Source organism: Prionailurus bengalensis, chromosome X (genome assembly GCF_016509475.1).
Source record: "Prionailurus bengalensis isolate Pbe53 chromosome X, Fcat_Pben_1.1_paternal_pri, whole genome shotgun sequence".
Lineage (NCBI taxonomy): Eukaryota > Metazoa > Chordata > Mammalia > Carnivora > Felidae > Prionailurus > Prionailurus bengalensis.
The window spans coordinates 63,808,206-63,820,492 of NC_057361.1; the positions used below are offsets into that span (position 1 = coordinate 63,808,206).

At 37.2% G+C, this 12,287-nt stretch overlaps 1 protein-coding gene across 2 annotated transcripts in view; it reads right to left on the reverse strand.

The window, feature by feature from the left end:
- The window catches only part of MAGT1 (magnesium transporter 1), a 60,377-nt gene that overhangs the window by 39,908 nt on the left and 8,182 nt on the right, over nucleotides 1–12,287 (reverse strand). For both annotated transcript variants that reach the window (XM_043571415.1, XM_043571416.1), the window contains exons 2-3: nucleotides 10,194–10,363; nucleotides 5,569–5,686 (exon numbers count right to left, since the gene is read on the reverse strand). In XM_043571415.1, coding sequence (XP_043427350.1) covers nucleotides 5,569–5,686; nucleotides 10,194–10,363 — 288 coding nt within the window. The remainder of the gene's footprint in view (nucleotides 1–5,568; nucleotides 5,687–10,193; nucleotides 10,364–12,287) is intronic.

The following is a 12,287-nucleotide window of genomic DNA, read 5'->3' on the forward strand; positions in this document are numbered from 1 at the left end:
TATTTGAAGAAAAAATAGCTGAAAACTTCTCTAATATGGGGAAGGAAACTGACATCCAGGTCCAGAAAGCACAGAAAACCCAAAACAAGATGAATCCAAGTAGGTCTACACAAAAACATATAACTAAAATGGCAGAAATTAATAATAGAGAAATTTAAAAGCAGCAAGAGAAAACAGTTACATACGAGGGAAGCCCAGTAAGGCTACCAGCTGAGTTTTTCAGCACAGACTTTGCAGACCAGAAGGGAGAGTGGCATGATATATTCTAAGTGCTGAAAGAAAAAAACCGAGCAACCAAAAATACTCTACCAGGTAAGGTTATCAAGAGAATTGAAGAGCAGATAAAGACTTTCTGAGACAAAAAAAAAAAGTTACAGAAGTTCATCACCACTAAACCAAACTTAGAGTAAATGATAAGGGTATTCTTTATTTTATTTTTTAAAAGTTTATTTATTTTGGGGCGCCTGGATGGCTCAGTCAGTTGGGCGTCCGATTTTGGCTCAGGTCATGATCTTGCAGTCCGTGAGTTCCAGCCCCGCATCAGGCTCTGTGCTGACAGCTCAGAGCCTGGAGCCTGTTTCAGATTCTGTGTCTCCCTCTCTCTCTGGCCCTCCCCCGTTCATGCTCTGTCTCTCTGTCTCAAAAATAAATAAACGTTAAAAAAAAAAGAAAGTTTATTTATTTTGAGAGAGAGAGAGAGAGAGAGCAGGGGAGGGGCAGAGAGAGAGGGACAGAGAAAGAATCCCAAGGAGGCTCTGCATTGACAGCACAGCCCAATGTGGGGCTCAAACTCACCAATAGTGAGATCATGAAGGGGCATTCTTTAAGTGGAAAAAGGTCATAACTAGAAGAAAATTATGAAATGAGGAAATTTCAATGATGAAAGCAAAAATGCAGTAAAGGCATTAGATTAATCACTTATAAAGCCAGCATGGAAGTTAAAACACAAAAGAAGTAAAATCAATTATATCTACAAAAATTAGTCAAGGGATATACAAAATCTTAAAAACAAGGTAACATAGAATGTCATAATCCACCCACAACACTAGACAAATCCATCACACCACAAGGGAAGAAGAAAATATAGATCAGAGAAGACCTACAAAAACAACCAGAAAAAAAATAACAAAATGGCACTAAGTACATACCTATCAGTAACTACTCTAACTGAACTAAATGCTCTAATCAAAAAACATATCATGGAGCACCTGGGTGGCTCAGCTGGTTAAGCATCTGACTCTTTAAGTTTTTTTTTTAATGTTTACTTATTTTTGAGAAAGAGAGCGTGAGCAGAGGAGGGGCAGAGAGAGGGGGAGACATAGAATCTGAAGCAGGCTCCAGGCTCTGAGCTGTCAGCACAGAGCCCAATGTGGGGCTCAAACCCTTAAACCATCAGAGAGATCATGACCTGAGCTGAAGTCAGACGCTTAACCGACTGAGCCACCCAAGGCATCCAAGTGTCTGACTCTTGATTTTGGCTGAGGTCATGATCTCAGGATTGTGAGATTAAGCCCTGCCTTTGGGCTCTGTGCTGGATGTGGAGACTGTTTAAGATTCTCTCTTTCTCTCTCCCTCTCTTCCCCTCCCCCATTTGTGTGTGCTCTCTTGTGCTCTTTCTCTCTCTCTCAAAAAAATATGGTGACCGAATGGATAAAAAACAAGAACAATCTATGTGCTGCCTACGAAAGTTTCATTTCAGACCTAAAGAAACACACAAACTGAAAGTGAAGGAATGGAAAATGTATTCCATGAAAATGAAGGCAGGAAAAATAGCCAGGTACACTTATATCGGAGAAAACAGACTTAAAACAGAAGACTGTAGCAAGAGACAAAGAAGGGCATTACATAATGATAAAAGGAAAAATTTAACAATACAATATAACTATTATAAATACACACCCAACATAGGAGCACTGAAATAAATGAGGCAAATATTAACATATAAAGAGAGACATTGACAATAATGCAATAATAGTAGGAGACTTTAACATCCCACTGACATCAATGGGTAGATCGTCGAGACATAAAATCAATAAAAAAAATTGTGGTTTTGAATGACACATTAGACCAGACAGACCTAACAGATACATATGGGACACTCTATCCAAAAAACCCAGCTGAATACACATTTTTTTCAAGTGCACGTGGAACATTCGCCTCAAAAGATCATAAATTAGGTTATAAAACAAGTCTCAAAATTTAAGAAGATTGGAATCATATCAGGCATCTTTTCAATCACAATGCAATGAAACTAGAAATCAATTACAAGAAAAAAAACCCATAAAAAACACAAATGCATGGGGCCTAAAACAACCAATGGGTCAACAAATAAATCAAAAAGAAAATTAAAGAATACATGGAGACAATGAAAAGAGAAAAATAACAGTCCAAAATCTTTGGGACACCACAAAAGCAGTCCTACAACCTAAATGTGAGACATGAAACCACAAATCTAAAAGAAAACACATACAGTAATCTCCTGGACATTGGCCATAGCAACATATTTATACATATGTATCCTCAGGCAAAGGAAATTAAATAAAAAATAAACTATTGGGACTATACCAAAATAAAAAGCTTTTGCATAGGGAAAGAAATCATCAACAAAACAAAAAGGCAACCTAACTGAATAGAAGATATTTGCAAATCACATATCTAACAAAGGGATAATATCCAAAATATATAAAGAACTTCGATAACTCAACACCAAAAAACCCCCAAATAATCCAATTAAAAAATGGGCAGAGAAACTGAATAGACATTTTTCCAAAGAAGACATATGGGTGGCCAATAGACATATGAAAAGATGCTCCATATCACTAATCATCACAGAAATACAAATCAAAACCAGAATGAGATATTGACTCACACCTGTCAGAATGGCTTGAATCAAAAAGACAAGAAATAACAAGTGTTGACAAAGATGTGAAGACAAGGGAACCCTTGTGCACTGTTGGCGTGGACATGTAAATTTGTGCAACACTATGGAAAACAGTATGCAGATGCCTCAAAAAATTAATATTGGAAATCTCACATGACCCAAGAATTACACTACTATTTACCCAAAGAAAATGAAAACATTAGAAAAGATATATGCGTTCCTATAAAAATGAACTACTGGGACCTCCTCAAAATAAAAAGCTTCTGCACAGCGAAGGAAACAATCAGCAAAACTGAAAGGCAACCGACAGAATGGGAGAAGATATTTTCGCACGACATATCAGATAAAGGGTTAGTATCCAAAATCTACAAAGAACTTATCAAACTCAACACCCAAAAAACAAAGAATCCAGTGAATAAATGGGCAAAACACATGAATAGACACTCCTCCAAAGAAGACATCCATGTGGCCAACCGACACATGAAAAAATGCTCAACTTCACTCATCATCAGGGAAATACAAATCAAAACCACAATGAGATACCACCTTACACCTGTCAGCATGGCTAACATTAATAACTCAGGCAACAACAGATGTTGGCGAGGATGTGGATAAACAGGATCTCTTTTGCATTGTTGGTGGGAATGCAAGCTGGTGCAGCCATTCTGGAAAACAGTATGGACGTTCCTCAAAAAACTAAAAATGGAACTACCCTACGACCCAGCAATTGCACTACTAGGCATTTATCCAAGGGATACAGGTGTGCTGTTTCCAAGGGACACATGCACCCCCATATTTATAGCAGCACTATGAACAATAGCCAAAGTATGGAAAGAGCCCAAATGTCCATCAATGGATGAATGGATAAAGAAAATGTGGTGTGTATATATATATATATATATATATATATATACACATACAATGTATGTATATACGTATATATACATATACATATATATGTATATACGTATATATACATATACATATATATGTATATACGTATATATACATATACATATATATGTATATACGTATATATACATATACATATATATGTATATACATACATACGATGTATATATACATATACACATATATATGTATATACATACGATGTATATATATATATACATATATACATATATATGTATATACATACATACAATGGAGTATTACTCGGCAATCAAAAAGAATGAAATCTTGCCATTTGCAACTACGTGGATGGAACTGGAGGGTATTATGCTAAGTGAAATTAGAGAAAGACAAAAATCATATGACTTCACTCATATGAGGATTTTAAGAGACAAAACAGATGAACATAAGGGAAGGGAAACAAAAATTATATAAAAACAGGGATGGGGACAAAACAAAAGAGACTCATAAATATGGAGAACAAACTGAGGGTTGCTGGAGGGGTTATGGGAGGGGGGATGAGCTAAATGGGTAAGGGGCATTAAGGAATCTACTCCTGAAATCATTGCTTCACTATATACTAATTTGGATGTAAATTTTAAAAAATAAAAAATAAAGTTAAATTAAAAAAAAAGAAAAGATATATGCATTCCTATTTATTGCAGAGATATTCATAATAGCCAAGATATAGAAGCAACCCACATGTCCATCGATAGATGAATGGATATAAAAGATGACATGTATATACGCGTGTGCGCGCGCACCGAACTATTACTCAGCCATGAAAAAGAATGAAATTTTGCCATTTGTGGTAACATGGGTGGAACTAGAGGGTATTACGCTAAGTGAAATAAGTCAGAGAAGGATAAATATCACATGATTTCACTTATATGTGGAATCTAAAATTTTTTTTAACATTTATTTATTTTTGAGACAGAGAGAGACAAAGCATGAACGGGGGAAGGTCAGAGAGAGGGAGACACAGAATCTGAAACAGGCTCCAGGCTCTGAGCTGTCAGCACAGAGCCCGACGTGGGGCTCAAACTCACGGACTGCGAGATCATGACCTGAGCTGAAGTCGGCCGCTTAACCGACTGAGCCACCCAGGCGCCCCACTTACATGTGGAATCTAAAAAACACACCAACAAACAAACAGAAACAGACTCAGAAATACAGAGAACAGGGGCGCCTGGGTGGCTCAGTCAGTTAAGTGTCTGACTTTAGCTCAGGTCATGACCTCGTAGTTCATGGGTTAGAGCCCCATGTTGGCCTTGTGCTGACAGCTCAGAGCCTGGAGTCTGCTTCAGATTCTGTGTCTCTCTCTTTCTGCCCCTCCCTCACTTGCACTTTCTTTCTCTCAAAAATAAACATTAAAAATATTGTTTTTACAAAGAAATACAGATAACAAACTGGTAGTTGCCAGAGGGAAGGGAGGATGGGCAATAGGTGAAGGAGATTAAAAGGAGCAAACTTTCAGTTATAAAACAAATAAGTCACAGAAATGAAAAGTAGAGCACAGGGTATATAGTCAAAATATTGTAATAACATTGTGTGGTGATGGATGGTGAATACCCTTATCATGCTGAGCACTGAGTAATAGATGGAATTGTGAAATCACTATGTTGTACACCTGAAAGCAATATGACATTGTATATCCATTGTACTTAGATAATAAAGAATATATAAATAAGAATTCTTGTGACCATTGAAAAAGATATTCTACTTTATCTATAGTTAGTTTATCCCTACTTAATAAAATAAGCCAAAGATCTTACCATTTGAAATACATCAGAGCCTTCATCAAAATCTACCATAGCAAAAAATATCCTGTTGGTAAATGCACTGGAGTATCGCCAGGAGTTTGCCAGGATCTGAAATTCTTCATCAGCTTGCCTAGAAACAAGCAGATTTGTGAAGATAAAACATAAAACATTTTTTTTTTAATTTTTTTTTCAATGTTTTTTATTTATTTTGGGACAGAGAGAGACAGAGCATGAACAGGGGAGGGGCAGAGAGAGGGAGACACAGAATCAGAAACAGGCTCCAGGCTCCGAGCCATCAGCCCAGAGCCTGACACGGGGCTCGAACTCACGGACCGCGAGATCGTGACCTGGCTGAAGTCGGACGCTTAACCGACTGCGCCACCCAGGCGCCCCAAAACATAAAACATTTTTAAAAGCAATCTAGTTTGTCAGCAGTAAAACAGAGCCAAAGAAGCCATAGCAGTTTTTCCAAAGGGGGGAAATATTTTTAAGAGAGAAAGAGAGGGGAGGAAAGGAAGGAAGAGAGAGAGAGAGAGAGAGAGAGAGAGAGCGAGCGAGCAGTAGGCTCTGCTGACAGGGTTAGGACAAACCTTGGAAAAAATTTCCACTGTTTTGCCATGAGAGAAGGCTTATCCTAAGTGCTAGGTATTTCAACAGAAAGTAGTTACTCGACTCAGCTTCATACTTTGTGCCTGTTTCTTATTTCAAAGCTCTTTAAGTAGTCACTGGAAAAATACAGCTAAGTGTACAACAGCTTTTTTAATACTCTAAATTACTTAAGTGTTTAAAGACAAGGTTTAAGTATTTCCAGAGAAAGAAGGCTATAGTAGTAATCCATTTTATAAATCTAATGTGTAACATGCTAGTTAGTAAATAAAAATACAGTCATAGGAATTATTAGGGTGAAAGATAAGAAGAATCTAGGGAATTGAGATTAAGTGAAACCTCAAGTCATGTTTGACTTTTCCCTTATTGCCCAAATGTTTTCAGTTTCCAAGATCTGATCATTCTTCATTTGCAATTATCTTTTACTCCATCCCTTCTAATTAACTTTCATTGGCACCAGCTAAAGTCAGATCCTTAATATTGGACATTAGAATATTAAAATACTGATTCTAGTTTCTCCTCCAATCCTTCTTCTTACACTGCAATATACATCAGTCTTCCTAAGTTACTACTTTCCTGAAACTCCTACTCTTCTCAGAAACCACTATTGCTTTTCTACTACCTTAGAACAGTCTCTAAGCTTTCACTGGTCATTCAAGGTTCTTTATCATCTAGTCCTAATAAGGCATCTAGCTTTTATGTAGCCTTACTACTAATCAATCTAAAACAGGATTTCTTAATTCCAGCACTTTATTTACCACTATCTCTGTACCCTTGCACACATTTTTATTTGTAACCAAAATTTCCTACTTCTATCTAAATCTGATCCATCTGTCTAGCCTTAATACAAATCCTTTCTTCTTCAGGCCAATCCCAATCTTCCTATTTTAAGTCCTTCCTGAAATCTTGTAGTATTTATTATGTACATAATCCATTTGCTACTTAATTATAAATTGCCTTATATTGTCAGCTAAATTTTCACGTGTGGAATTCATTTCCCTAGCCGTATTATAAGGATAGGCATCTTACACTTCTCATCCTGATAGCACCAAATATATAGTATTATACACATTGCTGTTAACTTTTATTTTTTGAATGAGTTTAGGAAAATGTGAGCTAATATTAAATTTGGTACTATAGAAAGTAAGATACTAATAAACACTTGTCATTAATTTGCATTTAATACAGAATTATGAAGGAGTTTGTGTTTGTTTCCTGATTTTTTATATACTCTTGATTGCTGAGTAAAGTATTGAACTAAGAGTGATTTTAGGGGACGCCTGGGCGGCTCAGCCAGTTGAGCATCTGACTTCAGCTCAGGTCATGATCTCGCAGTTCGTGAGTTTGAGCCCCGCGTCGGGCTCTGCACTGACAGTTCGGAGCCTGGAGCCTGCTTTGGATTCTGTCTCCCTTTCTCTCTGCCCCTCCCCCACTCACACTTGGTCTCTCTCCCTCTAAAATAAGTAAACATAAAGGAAAAAAAGTGATTTTAGGGGCACCTGGGTGGCTCAGTCGGTTGGGCATCTGACTTCGGCTCAAGTCATGATCTCGCGATTCATGGGTTCAAGTCCTGCATTGGGCTCTGTGCTGACAGCTCAGAGCCTAACGCCTAATTCAGATTCTGTGTCTCCCTCTCTCTGCCCCTCTCATGTTCACACTGTCTCTCTCTCTCTCAAAAATAAATAAAAAACATTTAAAAATTTTTAAAAAAGAGGGCCGCCTGGGTGGCTCAGTCAGTTGAGTGTCCAACTTCAGCTCAGGTCATGATCTCACGATCCATGAGTTTGAGCCCTGCGTCGGGCTTTGTGCGGACAGGTCAGAGCCTGGAGACTGCTTCCAATTCTGTGTCTCCCTCTCTCTCTGCCCCTCCCCTGTTCATGCTCTGTCTCTCACTCTCAAAAATGAATAAATGTTAAAAAAATTTTTTCTCCAAAGAAGACATCCAGATGGCCAACCGACACATGAAAAGATGCTCAACTTCACTCATCATCAGGGAAATACAAATGAGATACCACCTTACACCTGTCAGAATGGCTAACATTAACAACTCAGGCAACAACAGATGTTGGCGAGGATGTGGATAAACAGGATCTCTTTTGCATTGTTGGTGGGAATGCAAGCTGGTGCAGCCCCTCTGGAAAACAGTATGGAGGTTCCTCAAAAAACTAAAAATAGAACTACCCTAGTTGTACTACTAGGCATTTATCCAAGGGATACAGGTATGCTGTTTCCAAGGGACACATGCACCCCCATGTTTATAGCAGCACTATCAACAATAGCCAAAGTATGGAAAGAGCCCAAATGTCCATCAATGGATGAATGGATAAAGAAGACGTGGTATATATATACAATGGAGTATTACTTGGCAATCAAAAAGAATGAAATCTTGCCATTTGCAACTACGTGGATGGAACTGGAGGGTATTATGCTAAGTGAAATTAGTCAGAGAAAGGCAAAAATCTTATGACTTCACTCATATGAGGACTTTAAGACACACAACAGGTGAACATAAGGGAAGGGAAACAAAAATAATGTAAAAACAGGGAGGACAAAGCATAAGAGACTAATAAATATGGAGAACAAACAGAGGGTTACTGGAGGGGTTGTGGGAGGGGGGATGGGCTAAATGCGTAAGGGGCACTAAGAAATCTACTCCTGAAACATTGCTGCACTATATGCTAACTAATTTGGATGTAAATTTAAAAGTAAAAGAAAATTTAAAAAAAGGAGTGATTTTAGATTTTATGTTTATTCATAACATCTCTTCAAATATAAGTACTACGGGACCAATTACCTTGACTATCTCTTAACTCTAGGGAGAAAAACCTTTAAGAAAAGATAAAAGTCTTGGGGTAGCATAATGTATATTCTAAAAAAAAAAAAAATTGTCTATTCCTTCACATAGGCCCAGGTTGTCAGAATTTGGAAAGCCTTCAAGATTTTATTAAATTAGTTCTTCACAGGGTAGCTTTGTCATTTCATTTAAAGTGAATTCCCTGGGGCGCCTGGGTGGCGCAGTCGGTTGAGCGTCTGACTTCGGCCAGGTCACGATCTCGCGGTCTGGGAGTTCGAGCCCCGCGTCGGGCTCTGGGCTGATGGCTCAGAGCCTGGAGCCTGTTTCCGATTCTGTGTCTCCCTCTCTCTCTGCCCCTCCCCCGTTCAAGCTCTGTCTCTCTCTGTCCCAAAAATAAATAAACGTTGGGAAAAAAAAAAAATTTTAAAGTGAATTCCCAGACCACACACACTGATCTCAAATACAAGTTAAAAAAAAACACCAAAAAGCTAAAGCTGTTCTATTTTTCAGTATCCACTACTTTTACTTTTGTTTAAAGAAATATAGTCCTTTTGTTTAAAGAAATATCAATCTTTGTTCCTAAGATCATTCAGAAACAGGAAAATAAAATCAATACACCATTGTTTGATGAAAGTTTAACTGAGATTAGTCACCATTTCCACAGTTTATAATCACAACAAAATAATCTAGAAAAAAGAAAACATCTCTAAATCATACATCTTTATTTTCTAAAAATGTTCTCTTGTAATTCCAAATTTGGATATAGCTACCATTATTGCATTAATAATTATCTCTACTTTTGGGTAAACCAGTTAAAAATGTTGGAACTTGTTTCTTCATAAATGAGAGAATACTTGCTTTACTTACCTTCTGGGGTTGTTGTATAAAATAAGAGTATGAAATTGAAAGCACTTACAAATGATAAAATACTACATCAATGCTACTAGCATACATTTGTATAAGTGACACCAATTTACAAGACGATTATTCAACTTTTACGTTAGTCCTATCATGGCTACCAGAATACTTTATCCTTGTTTTTTGTTCCCCCCACTAATGTGGGAAACTAAGAAATACCGTAAAAGGGCAGTAGTATTATGTGTTACTACAGACATCTTAAGTAAGATACAGACATTAATTGTTTATGTACCCACTGAACCAATTTGGTTCTTCTGGGATTGAGAAATGGTTAAAATCTTATGTTATTTAATTTTAAAGTATAGTTGAAAGTTCATACTTGCACACAACACACTGTCTGTGAAGTTGGAGAGCAGTGAACATGACAATAACGGAGTAGTTTCTTGGTGGGGCTTTAACAAGGCGACGAAACTTGTCTCCATTCATTCTTATTACGGGTCTTTTATTGGTCCACTCCATCAGTTGACTAACCTTTTCTGATAACACCATCTAAAAAAAAGGGAGGAGCATAGTGTTAATGCTCTCAACTTGTCATCTGAAGTTCCTTTGAACTAAGCAACTTAAAACCAAGACTAACAAGCAGAGGTACGTAGAAAATGTGAAAGACAGAAAAATAGAATCTACTAATTGGAGCTGATTATGATAATTATTCTTAAAATTCTATTATTTCATAATGAGATTTAATAAGATACTATACTGTTGATGTGAATTACTTATTATTTACTAATAAATAAAATATAAAATCATAAAACCTTTCATTTACCAAAGATTCCAAAGAATGTTGAAGTTAAACCAACCAGCTACTTTTTGTATAAGATGTTGCTTCTCAAAACCAAACCAAACCAAAACACACCTATAAAGAAACTGGAGTAGTTAAAACAATCTCAAAAACAAAGAACAAAATTGGAAGAATCACTCTACCTGATTTTAAGGCTTACTATATAGCTACAGTAAGCAATGCAGGGTGGTACTGATAAAAAAGAATAGATACATAGATCAATGGCATAGAGACAAGAACCCAAAAATAGACCTATAATAAGTATAGCCAACTGATTTTTCACAAAGGTGCAAAAACAACTCAGTAAAGGAAGGAGAGCCTTTTCAGCAAACAGTGCTGGAGCAACTGGACATCCATAGTAAAAACCACAAACCTCGAACTAAACTTCACACTTTATACAAAAAACTTAAATTGGATCACATGCTTAAATATAAAAATTAAAACTATAAAAAATCTTAGGAAGGAGTGCCTGGGTGGCTCAGTCAGTTAAGTGTCCAACTTTGACTCTGGTCATGATCTCGCAGTTCATGAGTTCAAGCCCCGCGTTGGGCTCCGTGCTGACAGATTGGAGCCTGGAGCCTGCTTCAGATTCTGTGTCTCTCATTCTCTCTCTGCCCCTCCCCTGCTCCTGCGCGCTCTCTCTCTCTCTCTCTCTCTCTCTCTCTCTCTCTCTCTCTGTCAAAAAATAAACATTTAAAAAATTAAAAATTTTAGGAAAAAATAAAAAAGGGGCACCTGGCTGGCTCAGTCAGTAGAGCATCTGACTCTTGATCTCGCAGTTGTGAGTTTAAGCCCCATGTTGAGCATAGAACTTACTGAAAAAAGACTTTTTTAGGAAAAAAAAATAGGAGAGAACATTTAGGATCATGGGGTAGTTAAAGAGTTCTTAGACCTAAAACCAAAAAGCACGATCCATAAAAAAGAAAAAAAAAAAGATAAACCTCATCAAAATTAAAACTTTTTCTCTAGGAAAAACCATGGTAAGAGAATGAAAAGACAAGCTACAGAGTGGGGAAAAATATTTTAATATCATGTATTTGACAAAGGATTAGTAGCTAGAATATAATTTTAAAAACTATCAAAATTCAATCGTGCCAATACCAAAAATCAAATTACCTCATTAAAAATGGGCACCTGGGTGGCTCAGTCAGTTAAGCGTCTGACTCTTGATTTCAGCTCAGGTCATGATCTCCCAGTTTGTGAGACTGAGCCCCATGTCAAGCTCTTCATGGACAGCACAGATCCTGTTGGGGATTCTCTCTCTCCCTCTCCACCCCTACCCTGTTAATGCTCATTCTCTTTCAAAATAAAGAAACACTTTTTAAAAAAATGGACAGAGAACCTGAATAGACATTTTTACAAAGACATACAGATGGCCAACAGAAACAGAAAAAAAATGCTCATCACTAATCATCAGGGAAATGCAATCAAAACCACAATATTACCTCACAACTGTCAGAATAGCTAGAATCAAATAGACAAGAAATAACAAGTGTTGGCAAGGATGTGGAGAAGGAACCCTTATGCACTACTGATGAGAGTATAAATTAGTGCAACCACTGTGGAGGTTCTCAAAAAATTAAAAACAGAAATACCATATGATCCAGTAATTCCACTCCTGGGTATTTACACAAA